General features: G+C 38.7%; 1 protein-coding gene across 1 annotated transcript; it reads left to right on the plus strand.

Annotated features, from left to right (window-relative positions):
- The first annotated feature begins 379 nt into the window (after positions 1-379).
- LOC110607967 (cytochrome b561 and DOMON domain-containing protein At5g47530) lies at positions 380-2271 on the plus strand. Its single transcript, XM_021747148.2, has 3 exons — positions 380-1240; positions 1337-1591; positions 1898-2271. The coding sequence occupies exons 1-3, from the start codon at positions 629-631 to the stop codon at positions 2198-2200; spliced, it is 1170 nt and encodes a 389-aa protein (XP_021602840.2). The 5' UTR covers positions 380-628; the 3' UTR covers positions 2201-2271.
- The last annotated feature ends 16749 nt before the right edge of the window (positions 2272-19020 follow it).

Raw genomic sequence — 19020 nt, forward strand, 5'->3', positions numbered from 1 at the left:
TAAAGTAATTGAAGAAAACTCTAATCGGTTATTATCCTTGAAGAAGTCCTTCCCTTGATTTCCACACTACAGCACTAGACCCTACGAATTTGCTAAACGATTCCCAACTGCGATCAAAATAGACATAAAAGGAACTGCAAAAGCGTTCGAATATTTTTAATCTTTTTATATAAAAGTTTGACTAAAATGGAAAAAGGGAAATTAAAATTAAAATTAAATTTAAAATTGACAAAAGAATCAAAATTTAATTAAATTTATATTTTTTTAGAAATTCCAAAATAAAATAATATGGTCTACGACGTCGTCCACCTTCAGGATACTTTCACAGGGAAAGTATCTCCAAACAGCTTTCAATTACATAATTACTGAATTTTTCTGTTTACTTTTTAAACAATTTCCTTCTCCTAATCCCAGTCGGAATTGGACAAGAAACCACAGTCCCACTGCTCCTCGGAGACTCCTGTATAAATACTTCCCCCTCAAAGTTTTCTGGATTCACCAATCTGAAGCCTCACCTCATCAGGGGGACAATTTCAGGACGCGCAGATTCTGAAACTCGTTCCCTCAAGGCAGAATCAATCCCTTCAGGCGTCTCTGCAACCGATCATTGGAATTCAGATCAGTAGCCATGGATAAATATCTGAGAGCTGCTTTTTTCTCTTGTGTTCTGCTAATCTCCTTGTGGGTTCCATCATCTTTGGCTCAAACTTGCGGAGGCCATACGTTCTCTAGCAATCAAGTATTCAGCACTTGCAGTGATCTTCCTGTTTTGAGTTCTTTCATCTACTGGAATTACCATCCATCAAATCTCACAGCTGATATTGCGTATCGCAAAACTGGAGCTTCCACCGGCAATTGGTATGTGTGGTCTCTTAATCCAAGCGGCCAACAGATGGTTGGGTCACAGGCTCTTCTGGCTTTTCATAACTCCAGTGGTGTCCCTGTTGCTTATACGACCAAAATAGACAGCTTGTCCCCGTCGATGCAACAGGGCGACTTGGATTTTCAGGTCTCCAACATCAAAGCAGAGTATTCAAACGGCGATATGATAATATTTGCTACTCTGCACCTTACGAGTAGCTTGTTATCCAACAATCAAGTGTGGCAGGAAGGTACCGTGAGTGGAACTTCTTTCAATCCCCATTCCATGGATTCAGCTAACAAAGCTTCAGTAGGGACTATAAACTTTGAGACTGGAGCAACAGTTGCCGGAACAGCCAGAACAAGCAGCAAGAAGAATGTAAGTGATTCACACAATTTCACTATAAATAGATAGTCAAGCAATAAACAACTGAAGAATGGATTTTAACGGTGATTCTTTTATTGAATTTTTCAGGTTCATGGGGTATTGAATGCACTGAGCTGGGGAGTTTTGATGCCTGTGGGAATCATGATTGCTAGGTATTTGAAGGTGTTCAAAGTTGCAAACCCAGCTTGGTTTTACCTACACGTTGCTTGCCAATCCTCTGCCTATATCATTGGAGTTGCCGGATGGGGAACTGGTCTTAAACTCGGCAGCGATTCTCCTGGAGTCAAGTACTCCAAGCACAGGAATATCGGGATAACCCTTTTCTGCTTTGCAACCCTTCAGGTAATTCAATATTCTTTTTTTCCTTCCATTTGGAAAATTTTCTCAGCAATTCATCCCACCCTTTCTTTCTTTTTCATCGAAGAGCCATCTAAATTTCTTGTTTTGCCTCAAAAGTCAATCTTCATGTCCAATTCAGTGCTGTTGTACCTTCATTAGTTATCGGCTGCATTCTTTTCAAAGAAGCAGCCTTCCTGGGAAGGTCCCCAGCATGTTAAAAATTACATAAATTAGTCTTTATTATTTCTTAGCTAAATTCCAACTGTTTTTTACCTTGAAGTTTAATGAAAAAATTGAAATGCTGTGTAGGTATTTGCCTTGTTGTTGAGGCCAAAGCCAGATCACAAGTACAGATTGTATTGGAACATATACCACCATTCTATTGGATATGCAACCATTGCTTTGAGCATCGTCAACATCTACGAAGGTTTTGATATTTTGGATCCTGAAAAGAAATGGAAGAGGATTTATACTGGAATTATCATATTCTTGGGCGCCCTCGCAACTATTCTAGAAATTTTTACATGGATCATAGTTATCAAAAGAAAGAAAACTACGAGTTTTGATAAACCCGCCAATGGAACAAATGGGGTTAATGGATATAGTGCTTAGAGCACAACAAACAGATGTTACGTATGACCTATTTATCACTTTAGGCTCCTTTCTTTCTTTTTTTTTTCTTTTTTTTTGGAGTATTTTATAATACAGTAGCATTTTGTATATGAGATTAATATTACATTTCAATTTTTTAACCTTTATTTCTATTGATTTGCACTTGTTTTTTAAATAATGAGGCTTTTGATTAAATTGTCTGCTACTCTATTAAATGGAGATTAATAATAAGGTGCCTTTTAATAAGGCTTTTGCTGTGTATTCTGCTACAATGAATTGAGACCTTTTGAAATTCATGTGTAAGTCTATGAATTGCTGCAACTGTTGCATTGATTTCCCATAAAGTCACAGATTTTGAGTCTGTAATTGCTTTAGTGAGCGTGCTGGAATCAGATTCTATTTCAATGGAAAGGGCACCAATATATTGTCTGCAGCCTCACCTGCTACCTGAACAAGCTTTGCAAGTCCATCAATAATATAATCCCTGTGCTTTTGAGCAATAACAGCAATAGTTGCTTTGTTTAAACTCTCAATCCAATTTGTATCACAATTGAGCTTTATTGTGCTTTCTTGAGGTGGGCACCATGACATCTGGGTATGGTCCTAAAACTTCTTTCCCTTTCCAAAAGGAGCCTCCAACTCCTGAAAACTAATACATATGCGTTCTGCAGTAACAACCTTATTTATGGTTTTCCATAACTGGCAGCATATGATAGAAATAATAGACAGAGCTTTCCAGTCTTTTTTGAAAATATTGATCTCATTTTTGAAAATAAGAGTCTATCTCATTTTTTATCGCTGGTTCATTCTCTACCCAGCATCCACTACTTCAAATGCATTTCCTGACGACTGTTCAGCTCCTGGATTCGATTCAAGTTTAGCTTACCATGCACTTCGTTGTTCTCCTCACAAGTATTGTTACACAGCTCCTCAAGCTGCTGTTTCAAGTCTAGAATTTCAGTATATGGTTCATTACATGAGTGATTCCAAGCTGCTGACATCACAGAAGAGAAATCCCTATGTTGAACCCATTTTGCTTCAAATTTGGAGAGAAAATTCTTTCCAGGATTATGCATTTCCGGCAGTAGGATCAGTTGTCTCTTTATGATCAGAACCCAAAAGTGCTTCAGAAATCACACGAGCTTTTGGAATAGATAAACCTTTTTGTTGTTTCCCACTAAACACCTGCTTACCAATATGTTCTGTTGGTTACCTGATTTATTATAATATCAATGTTTGTGAATTATGAGAATTGCAATTTTAGTATTTTATTATTTTCCGTTAAATTAAGCTTGAAAAAAAGATATTTAAGTGTGATATTGTAAAAGGTAGGGCTTATTTAAAATTTTTACTTACGAATGAATTTACTTACGAATGAATTGTTGCAAACGAATGGCAAAGGGACCAATATCTATATATATATATATATATATATATAAAGCTGGGTCTAAAACAGAATATAGAAATATTGATAAGTGGCATACTTAAATTCATGCACTTATGCCAAGTGACACATTTAAAATAGAATTTGGAGAGATTCTTTCAAAGACTACCTTATTTCTTGTTTTCCATGATTGTCAGCACGTGCTAGAAATAAGAGACAGATGAATGAAACCCTGTAGTATTTGGTCTGTAATCAACCAAGATTACACATGAATAGCAAATGTTCTGTGGTTTCAGGTTCAGTCTCACAGATTTGGCATATAGAGCTGGTTGGAATTCATTTCTTCCGCACATTTTCTCTAGTGGGAAGAATATTTTTGATAGCGCTCCATAGAAAGAACTTTAATTTTCTATTGTATAGGCAAATTCCAAAGCATTTTCCATCCTTTCAGAGATATTGCAGGAAGACTGAGGAGAGAAATTTTCTTGTGCAAAAATTTCCTGCACTAGTAATCTGTAACCAGAGTTGACAGAATAATTGCCAGTTTTGACTGAGGAGAGAACGGATTTTATTATGACTTCCCTTCAGCTTGAGATAGTAGAGCTTGTTTCCAGTAGGATTCATCTCTTGCATAGAAAAGATGTCTAGAGTTGCCTTTTTAAGAGAGGGAGCAATGTAGTTGCTAAATCTGATGCTGAATTTGTTGAAATTAACCCTTTGCCCCATAGCTCTTGAATAATTTAAAATAGCAGAGAGAATTGCTTGAGCTTCAAATTTGGTAGCCTTTCCAAGGAGAAGAGTGTCATCCGCAAATAAAATACTGGTAATGACTAAGGAAGTTCGAGCCATTTTCATTCCCACAATTATGCCAGCTTCCTTCTCTTTATCAATAATACTTGAGAGTGAAATCCTCCAAGAAAAACAAGTTAGAAGAATTATTGAAGAAGGGGTGTATTTGGGAGAGCATTAGCCCCTGTGGAATCATTGTCTTATTAGTTCCAAAGAAAGATGGAACTTGGAGGATGTGCATGAATAGCAGGGCCATCAACAAAATTATAGTTCAATATCGATTTCCTATTCCGCAGCTGGATGACATGTTGGATCAGCTATTAGGATCTAAAGTCTTTTCTAAAATCGTCCTTAAAAGCGGCTATCACCAAGTTCAGATTAAGGAGGGAGATAAATGGAAGACAGCCTTCAAGACTAAGGAAGGCTTGTACGAGTGGTTGGTTATACCCTTTGGTTTGACGAATGCACCTAGCACATCCATGCAACTTATGAACCAGGTTTGCGTCCTTTCTTATGTAAATTTGTGGTTATTTATTTTGATGATATCTTGATTTTTAATTGCAGTAAAGAATAACATTTACAGCACATTCGTCAAGTCATGACAGCCTTGAAAGAAAGTGAGCTGATTATTAATCTAAAAAAGTGCATCTATATGACAGAGTGCGTTCTGTTCCTAGAATTTGTTGTTATTGCAGAAGGAATATATGTTGATGAGAAGAAGGTAGAGCAATACGGAATTGGCTCATTCTCAAAACTATTTCTAAAGTTCGCAGCTTTCATGGCCTTGTTACTTTCTATCGACGGTTTATCAGAAATTTCAGCAACATCGTTGCCCCTATCACATATTGTTTGAAGAAAGAGAGAGTGTAGAAATTTATTTTGACTGACATTGCCAACAAGAGCTTTGAAGAGATTAAAAATAAGTTTACTTCTGCCCCTATTCTTAATCTACCCGATTTTGATAAACTGTTTGAGGTTGAATGTGATGCTTATAGAGTTGAGATTGGCGGAGTGTTGTCACAGTCTAAAAGGCATATTACCTTTTTTAGTGAGAAATTGAATGAAGTTAGGAAGAAGTGGTGTACTTATGAGCAGGGGTTATATGCAGTATTCCGGACTTTTAAAACTTGGGAGCAATATCTGATGGGGCGAGAGTTTATTATTCATACAGATCATCAATCTTTGATTCACTTTAAAACTCAAAAACATATGAATAAGATGCATGCTCGATGGACAGCCTATTTTGGAACCTTTCATTATGTCATAAAACATAAGGCTGGCCATAATAATAAGGTGGCAGACGCTTTGAGTAAGATGGCTGTTTTGTTGATTACAGTTAATAAGGAGGTTGTGGTTTTTGAATTTCTGAAGGATTTGTATACTACAAATGATGATTTTACTAATATATAGGCTAAAGTCTAGGCTCACCAATCTGCTGATGGATTCTTGATACATGATGACTTTCTTTTTAATGAGAATAGGTTATGTATTCCTCGATCTTCTCTACGAAAAAAACTAATTCGAAAGGTTAATGGAGGAGGTTTGAGTGGTTATTTGGGGCATGATAAGACTATTGTTGAGTTAGAGGAGCGTTTTTACTGGCCACAATTGAAAAGAGATACATGCTGGATGGTCCAGAAGTGCCCAATTTGTCAAACTCAAAAGGGTCATTCGTAGAATATAACTTATACACTCCTCTGCCTATTCCAGAATATCCTTGGGAGGACTTGTCTATGGATTTTGTTTTTAGTCTTCCACATACTCAATGTGGATCTGATTCCATTTTTATTGTTATTGACAGGTTCTCCAAAATGGCGCATTTCATTCTTTGTAAGAAAACTAATGATACTTCTCATGTTGTAAAACTGTTTTTTTAGGAGGTTGTTCGCTTACATGGCATTCCTAAAACCATTACTTCTGACAGAGATGTGAAGTTTCTAGCTCACTTTTGGGTGATTTTTATGGAATGTTTTGGAACTGACCTTCGATACAGCAGTGTTGCCCATCCCCAAACTGATGGTCAAACTGAAGTGGTGAACCGCACTCTTGGCAATCTTCTACGCTGCATCTGCAGTAATAAGAAAACTGCTTGGGATGTTACTCTTGTCCAAGTAGAATTTGCTTACAACAGTATTGTCTACAGTTCCACAAAGATATCACCCTTTGCAGTTGTGTACAGAAAAATCCCAGCGCATCACAACACATACAATTCACATCACGGATGGACTTGTCACCAATAACCCTCTACATCCAATGTGCCCGGCCCTCGACGGAGCTCCGCAGGACTTCCTCTTAATCATCACACAATGCCAAGACGCGTGGACATGGGCAGCCCTGGACTTCATTAATCATCATATCATACATAACAAATGCCAGGACGCGTGGACATGGGCAGCCTTGGACTTTCATTAATCATCATATCATATTAGGGCTAATGGATCATCCAACATCCATCCACATCAACAACATAGAATGCAATGCATCATATTCATGAGATTCTAATGCAACAACCTAAAATATATCATGGCATTCATGATGCATAAACATGCTCAAAACTTTATTATTTTAAAACATAGTTCAGTTCTACTCACCTCTGGCTGACTCTGATCTAACTCTGAAGCAACTAATACTGAGGGCCTCATCGGTTTCTTGGGTCCAATCCTACATAGGTGGACTCGAATGAGGTGTCAAACAAACTCAACATAACTATAAACATCTACCCCAAAAGCCCCCTAAAACATCACAAAACATTCATAGAAAAACATGCAAAGGAAGGCTGAATATGGCACTTTCGGCGGCAGGTTCGGCGGCCAAAAGTCCCTCCAGAGCCGAAAGTCATGCACCTTCAGCGGCACCTTCGGCGGCCGAAGGTCCTTCCAGATCTGAAACTCATGCATGTTCGGCGGCACCTTCAGCGGCCGAAACTGCCCTCCAGAGCCGAAAGTTCAAACTTTCGGGGGCAAGCTTAGGCGGCCAAACATGCCACCACAGGCAGGTTCGGCGGCTGAAAGTGCCTTCGGCTGCCGAACCTGAGTTCTTCCAAAGTGGCAGAACTCAGCCTCCTCATGCACATTTTTCCTCCCAAACTTTCCAAACATGCATTTAGCTATTCTACAACATGCACACACATGCAAACAAGCATATAGGGGTCTCAAACTATCCTAAACCCCAACAACACAAAGCATAAACACATTTTACATATTTTCAACATTATACCAACCTAACCCTACATTTTTACAACTAACTTAAACTTGCATTCCTACCCTATAACCCTTCATAAAACTTGTTTAAAACATAGAATAAGCTGAAGATCTACCCTTACCTCTTGAAGATCGAGAGGGGAGGCGACCTAAACTTGGAGAAGTGGAGGAAGAGAGCTCTGGGGTCTCCAAGCTTCAAATCTTGATCTTAGCTCCAAAAACCTTCAATACAAGGTTAAAACTAGTTAAAAACTTGAAGGGATTGAAGGAAACCTCAAAACCAACCATGGAAGGGCATGAACTCACCTTTGCCCGAAAATGGGGAGAAAACTCGCCCATTTTCGGACATGTGGCCTCTTATAGGTGGCTGACCAGACCACCTTCAGAAGCCAAAGGTGACTCCAAAACTCCACCAAGTTCGGCGGCCGAACATGAGGTTCAGTGGTCGAACATGAGGTTCGGCGGCCGAACCTGCATTTTTCTTCCTTGGTGTTTTTCTTTCAAAACTCAATTCTTTTGTTCATTAAATCATAAAAACATGTGAAAATATTTTAGAAAAACATATTCTTACCCTTCTAGAGCGTCCCGACATCCGAGATTCAGCCGGACGATAGGAATTCTGATGCCGAAGTCTAGCCGGGTATTACATTCTTCCCCCCTTAAGAACATTCGTCCCCGAATGTTCAACAAACAAACAAACATAAGCAAGGCATAACATACATAACATCAAGGAAGCACAAAACAGAGCACTAACCTCAAAAGAGATAAGGGTATTGCTGGAGCATGGACTCCCGTGTCTCCCAGGTACATTCTTCTATGTTGTGGTGATTCCAAAGGACTTTCACCATCGGGATTTTTCCTTGTTTCTCAACCTTCTGATCTGCGTGTCAAGGATCTGCACTGGCTGCTCAACATAGGTGAGATCTCCTAGGATCTCTACATCAGGCTCACTAAGAACCTTGCCCGGATCTGACACGAACTTTCGTAATATGAAAACATGGAAAAACAGATGGATTCTTTCCATAGATGCAGGCAAGTCTAACTTGTACGATACATTCCCAATATTTTGCAAGATCTCAAAGGGTCTGATGTACCGTGGAGCTAGCTTACCTTTCTTCCCAAAACGAACCACCCCTTTCATAGGAGACACCTTGAGCAACACCATATCTCCCTCCTGGAACTCTAATGCCTCCTACGGACATCTGCATAGCTTTTCTGCCGACTCATAGCAGTTCTGATTCTCTCTCTAATTATGGGCACCACCCTGCTGGTGATTTCTACTAACTCAGGCTCTGCTAAGGCCCTCTCTCCCACTTCTTCCCAGCATACAGGTGACCTGCACTTCCTTCCATACAAAGCTTCATATGGAGCCATCCTTATGCTAGCATGATAGCTGTTATTGTAGGCAAACTCCACTAAGGGTAGATGCTGCCTCTAAGAACCGCCAAAATCTAGCACACACATTCTGAGCATATCCTCTATTGTCTGGATGGTCCTCTCTGACTGTTCGTCCGTCTGAGGATGGAAAGCAGTGCTGAAGTCTAGCCTAGTACCCATCGCATTTTGCAGACTCCGCCAAAACCTGAAGGTGAACTAGGGTCCCCTATCTGACACAATTGATACTGGAGCCCCATGCAGCCTTACTACCTCTTCCACATACACTTGTGCCAATTTATCCACAGAATAGTTGCTTCTGACAGGGATGAAGTGAGCAGATTTGGTGAGTCTATCCACAATCACCCATGTGGAGTCTAGTCTGTTGGACGCTGTCGGTAACCCCACCACGAAGTCCATAGCTATATTCTCCCATTTCCACTCTGGAATCTGCAGTGGGTTAAGTATTCCAGCCGGCTTCTGATGTTCCAGCTTCACCCTCTGACATACCTCACAGGCGAACACGAACTGTGCCATCTCTCTTTTCATAACTGGCCACCAATAGACTCTTTTTAGATCTTGGTACATTTTAGTGGTTCCAGGGTGAACACTGTACCTGACATTATAAGCTTCCCTCATAATGTCTCCCTTCAAACTCATGTCGTCTGGCACACACAACCTGTTCCTATAGCGGAGGATCCCTTTGCTGTCAAATCTGAATTCTTCATTCTTGCCTGCCTGAACTGTTCTTGCTATTTTTATCAACTCTGGGTCCTCATGCTATTTCTGGGCCACTTGTTCCAGAAACACGAGTGTCACCTTCATCTAAGCTATCAAAGCACCTGTACCAGACAACTCCAGCTGCAACCCTTCATTAATAAGCTTGTAGAACTCTCTCACCACCGGTCTCCTCTCTACTGTAATATGGGACAAACTGCCAAGTGATTTTCGGCTTAGGGCATCTGCCACAATATTTGCCTTACCCGGATGGTACTGGATTTTGCAATCATAGTCACTAAGCAGTTCTACCCACCTTCTCTGCCTCAGATTCAACTCTCTCTAACTCAAGATGTATTGCAGGCTTTTATGATCTATGAAGATCTCACATTTAACACCATATAGGTAATGCCTCCACATCTTAAGTGCAAAGATCACTGCTGCCATCTCTAGGTCATGTGTAGGATAATTCAACTCATGCTTCTTCAACTGCCTAGAAGCATAAGCAATTACCCTATCGTTCTGCATCAACACACAACCTAGTCCCACACGGGACGCATCACAGAACGCTGTGAAGTCTTCATCACTCGTCGGCAGAGCTAACACCGGTGCTGACGTTAACCTTTTCTTCAGCTCTTCAAAACTCTCTTCACACTGATTCGACCACACGAACCTCTAGTTCTTCTTGGTCAATCTGGTCATAGGAGCGGCAATTCTAGAGAAGTTCTGAACGAACCTCCTGTAGTAACCCGCCAAACCTAGAAAGCTTTTTATCTCTGTTACTGTAGTGGGTCTAGGCCAGTTTGCTACAGCTTCTACCTTCTTGGGGTCCACTTCTATTCCCTGTTCCGACACAATATGCCCTAAGAATGAGATGCTCCTCAACCAGAACTCATACTTGGAGAACTTGGCATACAAGCCATGTTCCCTCAGGGTCTATAAGACAATCCTCAGATGATGGGCATGCTCCTCTGCGTTTCTGGAATACACCAAGATATCATCAATGAAGACAATAACAAAGTGATCCAAATACTGATTGAAAACTCTGTTCATGAGGTCTATGAATGCTGCAGGGGCATTGGTTAGCCCGAACGGCATTACAAGGAACTCATAGTGCCCATATCTGGTCCTAAACGCCGTCTTCGACACATCCTTTTCTCTTATTCTCAGCTGATGGTACCCAGATCTCAGATCTATCTTGGAGAAATAACCTGCTCCTGCTAGCTGGTCAAATAGATCATCGATCCTGGGCAACAGATACTTGTTCTTGGTAGTGACCTTGTTCAACTGCCTGTAGTTGATACAAAGTCTCAAGGATCCATCCTTCTTCCTCACAAAAAGCACTGGAGCACCCCAAGGTGAGGTACTCGATCGGATGAAACCCTTATCTACCAACTCTTGCAACTGCTTTTTAAGCTCCTTCAACTCGGCTGGTGCCATCCTGTAGGGAGGGATAGAGATTGGTCTGGTTCCAGGCATCAATTCTATTTCAAACTCTATCTCCCTAGCAGGTGGTAGTCCTGAAAGCTCGTCTGGGAAGACATCTGGAAATTCTCTGACAATGGGCACTGAGGCAGGCTCCCTAACCTGACTGCTAAGCTCTCTCACATGAGCCAAATACCCCTGACATCCCCTCCTGAGCAACCTACGAGCCTGTAGGGCTAAGATCAGACCTCTAAACGTACCCTTCCTATCTCCTCTGAAGACGACCTCTGACCCATCCTGACCTCTGAACCTGACTACCTTGTCTCTGCAGTCCAAGGTAGCACCATGGGTAGATAGCCAATCCATCCCTAGAATGACGTCAAAATCTGTCAAATCTAGAACCACAAGGTCGGCTGGAAGACATCTATCCTCAACAAACACTGGACTAAACCGGCAGACTGACTCTGCCACTGATGGATCACACTTGGGTCCACTAACCCAGAGGGGACACTCTAACCCAGAGACCATCAAACCCAACCTCTCAACTGCTCTCGGAGCAACAAAAGAATGAGATGCACCAGGGTCCATTAATGCATACACATCAGAACAACCAATGATGAGATTACCTGACACCATGGTGTTGGACGTGTTTTCCTCCTGCTGTGTCACTGTGAAGATCCGTGCTGGAGCTGATGGACCTTCACCCTGGGAACCTGCTGAAGAAGAGGCTGCCCCTCTCCCTCTGCCTCTGCCACCGCCCTGAGTCGTGGCTGGAGCTACTGCTTGGGCCACACTACCAGAACCCGTCTGCTGGGACTGTGCCATAAAAGCTGCTCTAGGACACTCCCGAGCCATGTGCCCCTCTTGCCCACATCTGAAACATGTAGTCATCCCAGCCCGGCAGATTCCTTTGTGTGGCTTACCACACTTCATACAAGCAGGACCGTCCGAGCCAGAGCTTGAGCCACCTCTCATTCCCAGACTGAACTTTATCTTGTTCCAGAACTTGCTCTTCTTGGACTTGGATCTATCCATCTTTACACTGCTTGGTGCCTTAGAAGTTGAAGTCTGAGCCATTGACTGTTTAACCTTCCCTTCAATGATTGCACTAGCCTCCATTTTCCGAGCCATATCCACTATGGCATGGAAGCTCTCCCTTTCTGCTGATTGGATCAAAGAGGAATACCTGCAATGAAGTTTCATGATATACCTCCTAGCCTTCTTCCGGTCGGTATCATAGGCTTGCCCTGCAAACGGCAACAGCTCCAGGAATCTATCAGTGTACTCATCTACACTCATCTCCTCCGTCTGCCTTAATTGCTCGAACTCAATCATCTTCAACTCCCTGGAGCTTTCAGGAAAAGCCCATCCTGCAAATTCATTTGCAAACTCCTCCTAGGATAGACCATCCAACCTCGGATCCACATAGTTCTTGAACCAATCTTTGGCTTTCTTACATTTCAGCGTGAAACCCGCCATCTGAATGGCCCTACTATCACTTGCTCCCAACTCATCAGTTATCATTTTTACCGTTTTGAGGTACTCAAACGGATCATCACCAGTCTCATATTTGGGAGCACCCAGCTTAAGGTAATAAGTCATCTTCACCTTGTCCTCCCCAGATGAGCTAGGTTTGGGTATTTGGACATTTTGGGTAGCTGGCTCTGCTGGTGGAGGAGGAGGTGCAACATTCCCTGAGGTAGGGTTTGCTGGATTTGGATAGAAGGGTGGGGCTGGATACATAGGGTACTGAGGGTATGGTGGGTAAAAGGGAGGGTATGGCATGTAGGAAGGGTATGGGTTAAAGCTAGAGAAATCTGATGTACCCCCCATCGGATATCCTGAGCCCTGAGGAAAGGGTGGATATTGGGGTGGATAACCAAACCCCGAGGCCTGAGCGCCTCCTTGTGACTCCCCTGAACCTTTCTCAGACATGCTTACACCCAAGCTTCCATCTCTCCTCTGATCAATATCCATATCTTCCCTCACATCAGCTGAACTCCCACCCTGATCTGTACCCCTTCTACTAGCATCAAAAGACCTTCTAAGGTCCCTTGCTGTTCTCTCTCTACCAGATCTGCATAACATTGCCCTTGGCAATGCAGAAAGACGGGCATCCATGCCCTCGTTCTCTGGTGGTACTCCAGTCAATCGTGCAGATCGACGAGTACCTCTCATTCTGATTCTGAAAGCAACACAACATACACATAAACATTAGCATCAAGTGGTTCATGTGGAAACACATGAACCCACACATACATACCATATCATTAATGCACATGTATGAACACATGGCATTTCATATCATCATCAAGACAGGACTCTACATCCTATCCTAGTGGACATGATTTTTCCTATTGTGCTTGCCCTTCTATAATCTCTATGAGCCCGACACTTTCTAGGTCCGACCATATGAACCTAGGGCTGTAATACCAATCTGTAACGACCCGAAAACCGGACCGCTACTGGCGCTAGGATCCAGATCGACATAAGGTCGCCGGGACCCGTAGCAAGCCTAACATACAACCTGTGTACCTGATAACATCCCATACATGATCATACATTTTCATAAAAATTTAAAACTTTCCTTTTACCAAGCTTGACCTGTGCATGCACTAACACCATATACATAAAACCCCTACTAGAGCCCTCATCAAATGTTCTAGTGGGTCAACATAACATATGTCAAGCTAGGTTCATATCTCATAAAAACATCATTAAACCATTTCATTAAAAGGATCATATACAAAAGGGATAACCATACATTAGGGCCAAGCACAATTCTAAACCTCAATACATTACTTTGCATTACATAACATCCTTAAACTATTTTTACAATACATGTCCACTACTAACACTATTACATAGGCATAACATACTTCAACCTTGAAGACTCGGTCTATCCTGAACCTGCAAGCCTGGGGGTTAAGAGAAAGGGGGTGAGCTAAAAAGCCCAGTGAGCAGAACAATAAAACATTATCATAATTCATGCTTTCATGAAATGCATCACAACACATACAATTCACATCACGGATGGACTTGTCACCAATAACCCTCTACATCCAATGTGCCCGGCCCTCGACGGAGCACCGTAGGACTTCCTCTTAATCATCAAACAATGCCAAGACGCGTGGACATAGGCAGCCCTGGACTTTATTAATCATCATATCATACATAACAAATGCCAGAATGCGTGGACATAGGCAGCCTTGGACTTTCATTAATCATCATATCATATTGAGGGCTAATGGATCATCCAACATCCATCATCCAACATCCATCATCCATCCACACCAACAACATAGAATGCAATGCATCATATTCGTGAGATTCTAATGCAACAACCTAAAATATATCATGGCATTCATAATGCATGAACATGCTCAAAACTTTATTATTTTAAAACATAGTTCAGTTCTACTCACCTCTGGCTGACTCTGATCTAACTCTGAAGCAACTAACACTGAGAGCCTCCTCGGTTTCTCGGGTCCAATCCTACACAGGTGGACTCGAATGAGGTGCCAAAAAAACTCAACATAACTCTAAACATCTACCCCAAAAGCCCCCTAAAACATCACAAAATATTCATAGAAAAACATGCAAAGGAAGGCTGAATAGGGCACTTTCAGCGGTAGGTTCGGCGGCCGAAAGTCCCTTCAGAGCCGAAAGTCATGCACCTTCGGCGACCGAAGGTCCTTCCAGATCCGAAACTCATGCATGTTTGGCGGTACCTTCGGCGGCCGAAACTGCCCTCCAGAGCCGAAAGTTCAAACTTTCGGGGGCAAGCTTAGGCGGCCAAACATGCCACCACAGGCAGGTTCGGCGGCTGAAAGTGCCTTCGGCTGCCGAACTTGAGTTCTTCCAAAGTGGCAGAACTCAGCCTCCTCATGCACATTTTTCCTCCCAAACTTTCCAAACATGCATTTAGCTATTCTACAACATGCACACACATGCAAACAAGCATATAGGGGTCTCAAACTATTCTAAACCCCAACAACACAAAGCATAAATACATTTTACATATTTTCAACAATATACCAACCTAACCCTACATTTTTACAACTAACTTAAACTTGCATTCCTACCCCATAACCCTTCATAAAACTTGTTTAAAACATAGAATAAGCTGAAGATCTACCCTTACCTCTTGAAGATCGAGAGGGGAGGCGACCTAAACTTGGAGAAGTGGAGGAAGAGAGCTTCGGGGTCTTCAAGCTTCAAATCTTGATCTTAGCTCCAAAAACCTTCAATACAAGGTTAAAACTAGTTAAGAACTTGAAAGGATTGAAGGAAAACCTCAAAACCAACCATGGAAGGGCATGAACTCACCTTTGCCCGAAAATGGGGAGAAAACTCGCCCATTTTCGGACATGGGGCCTCTTATAGGTGGCTGGCCAGACCACCTTCGGAAGCCAAAGGTGACTCCAAAACTCCACCAAGTTCGGCGGCCGAACTTGGATTTTTCTTCCTTCGTGTTTTTCTTTCAAAACTCAATTCTTTTGTTCATTAAACCATAAAAACATGTGAAAATATTTTAGAAAAACATATTCTTACCCTTCTAGAGCGTCCCGACATCCGAGATTCCACCGGACGGTAGGAATTCCGATGCCGGAGTCTAGTCGGGTATTATATTGACAACTCGAGGTCGAGTTCTTTACACGTGGAAGGGAATGTTACAAAGCAATTAGTCTTAGCCTTTACAGCAGATTTGGGTCGGCCCTAACTTTTACTGCCGACGTTTGATGGAGACCCACGATAACTTTTCAAAAAGGAAATTTGAGACGCACGACTTTCAAAATGTGAAAAAAGCCAAAAGTCTGTCACAACATTCGATGTGAAAATTCTACCGTTTGAATAGTCAATTTTGCATTTTAATTATTTTTTTAGATATTTTTATAATTTTGCATATTAAGATTTTTTCTATTATAAATAGTCTTTCCTTTGCTATTTGAGACACTTTTCAATTTTTTAAAAATTTTAATAAGATTTTTCGGCTTCTAGTCTATCGTTTCTATTATTTTGTTTTAGTCAAACGTTATTGGTTAAAAATCTTACCGAAGTCTAATCAGTTCTATATCATTAAATTTCACCTTTTAGCCAATTTTATAGTATGTGGCATAATTACATAGTATTTTTATTAATGACATAACATAAAATTATTGGATTTTTTAATGATTCAGTGTAATTGATGAAAATTTTAAAAGTACAGGATTAAATTATTTACTTTTAAAGTATCGGATAGAATTATAAAAGATTGTAAAATATATGATTTTTTTAGCAATTATTTTATATTATATTGTGATGATGTGATGAAAATTTGATGGTGACATAGTAATAATGTGAAATTTTTATTGGTGGATTAACAAAAATTTGAACGGTTAGATACAAGTTTTGAAAAGTCGAAAGTATAGATTTAAACTGATTATTTTTGAATTATGGAGTAGAATTGTAAAAAATTATAAAATATAAGACTTTTTTTACAATTAATCCTAATTTTTATGCTTAAACGTTATCATATAAGTTATGTGTATGGGTCCCATAGGGAACATTAGGTATTATATTTCAAAAGTTTCATATTTTATACTAAAATTCAGTATATTTATGTTTACCCTCAAGATTCTACCAGTTAAATTCATGAACTATGGTTAACTTAGGCTTGCTATAGGTACTAGAGATCTTAAAACTACTCTATTTCTTAAGGCGGATAGAGATTTCGTTCTAGAACCGTAATAATCATTTCATTATTATAAAAATAAGTCTAAAATAACAGTTATAAATTATTATTTTATATATTTTAATTGTAATCATAGGTTAATAGTAATGGTTTGATAATCGTTATATTTATCTCCGCAACTAAGTATATGTCAATGTTTTAATTATTTTTTCACAGCAAAAATTATAATTTTATTAAATAAAAAATATGTCTTTTATTAAAATATATTATTATATATATAATAAAAAATAAATTTTTTTATACATATTTAAACTGCCATTAAAATGTTGATTTAATAGTATTAAGATAATAATTTTATGGCTGTTATTATAATATCGTTATCAATTGCTATCCAGGTTACTTCTCATCCAAAGATAATATATTTGTGACTTGATGGCTAAATCAAACATGTCGTCATGGGATGACATATCTATTTGTGCCTGCATAAAAGAAACTACATCTTCATGTTGGTGAACTAATAGCTGATGCAGAGATAGAATTTCTTTTCAACCTTTTACACCATATAGGGAAATTACCATCCTGAATATAGTTTCGTGAAAATACCTTACCTAATAAAATTTTTCATTATTTTATTTCTCACTTATCTTCTTTTATCACATTTTTACAGTGTTTTGAAATAATAAACAATATATTGACCACGTAAAAGTTTTGTCCTTTCTAACCGATGTCCAAGGACCGAATACCATAATTACTAAACGATGTTTCTAGGACAAGGCACAACGTTATCCGTAAACCTTTGACAATGCAACCTATCCTGGTTCGAAATGAGAGGAAGATAAGGCTAATCTACTGTCCCCGAGTTAAGAGATAGCGTTGTTTATATCTTTAATTTTGTGTATCATTATCTACTGGCCCACGTTGACAGCAAGACAAAAAGCCTTCTCTATTAGACATATGAAAGAAAGAAGACCAGACTTCTGGGTCTTAATCAATCTTCAAAGCCTATCTAAAATAGCCTCGGCTAATATTGAAATGATCTGAGAAATTTCATCAAGTATTATCCAGAAATTATAATTTCCTTTTGTAGGTTTTGAAGAAGCAAAGTTGAGTTGCAAAGAAACGTTGTAAAAGTAATTAATTTTTATTGATTTTCTGTTAAGGATGTTATCCAATTTTAAATATATTTTATTAAATTTTTCTGAAACTAAAAAATTTATAAATAATTTTATAAAATTATTAATAGTTTAAATTTTCATAATACTCCCAATAACTTAAAATAACCTTTACTAATTATCTTTCTCATTCACCTCAAATTGCTAATCTATCACTATGTTAAGTATTTAAAATTAAAATTTTCTAATTTTAAAAATAATTTAACAGACGTGTTATTTTAATTTTTAATAAAATATACATTAAAATATATTAAAAATTAAATTAACCATATTAATAATATACTTTTTATCTAAACCATATAATATTCAAATTTACAAATTATATTAATTCGAATTCATATTAAATAAATTCATTAAAAAATAAAATACTTCTTATTAAATTTTCAAAAATACTTGATACCAAGTATTTAAATTCGAGATAAAGAAAAAAATATCTGTCATTCCATTTCATCTACCGAAAATACATTAATAATATATTTTTTAAAAAAATAATTATTTATTCTCACAAATTTAATGAAATTTATTAGTTAATCCATTAATTAAAAAAATTCATTAAAATGTTTCTAAAATATTAAAAAATCTACTAATTAATCTTTTATTAATTTTAGATATTAAATATTCTACTATTTAATATCTATAATATAAATAAAATTTATTAATTAATCTCTTAATTTTATAAAAATTAAACTAATTAGTCTTTCTTTTAAAACTTTTCAGGACACTTAATTGTTAAAATTATCAGAGACATTAATTACTAAATTTTTAATACTTCATAAATATTTTAATATATTTTTTAAAATTAAAAAAATTAACTAGTAAATTTTAAAAAAATTAAATAATAATTTTTTATTTTTAATTTAGAAAAGAAAACTTTTAAAAATATTTTGACTAAATAGTGATTATTGATACATTGAAGAAGAGAATCATAAAAAAAATAAGTATAGATTAGATTGTATATATGGATGGCACTCACCACCACCACTAGTGCTCTAAATATGATAAGCTTTACAAATAAAGATGGAGAAATTGACTCTATTTTTTTTTAATGTCCCACTAAATATGGACATCAACCCAACCACATCTCA

Source organism: Manihot esculenta, chromosome 13 (assembly GCF_001659605.2).
Source record: "Manihot esculenta cultivar AM560-2 chromosome 13, M.esculenta_v8, whole genome shotgun sequence".
Taxonomy (NCBI): Eukaryota; Viridiplantae; Streptophyta; class Magnoliopsida; order Malpighiales; family Euphorbiaceae; genus Manihot; species Manihot esculenta.

What these genes read in the sequence shown, in the direction of transcription:
- LOC110607967 (XM_021747148.2), top strand. Translation starts at nt 629, where the DNA reads ATGGATAAATATCTGAGAGCTGCTTTTTTCTCTTGTGTTCTGCTAATC. An exon ending in GAACAAGCAGCAAGAAGAAT is followed by an intron (nt 1,241 to 1,336) that starts GTAAGTGATTCA and finishes TGAATTTTTCAG; the next exon opens with GTTCATGGGGTATTGAATGC. An exon ending in TCTGCTTTGCAACCCTTCAG is followed by an intron (nt 1,592 to 1,897) that starts GTAATTCAATAT and finishes AATGCTGTGTAG; the next exon opens with GTATTTGCCTTGTTGTTGAG.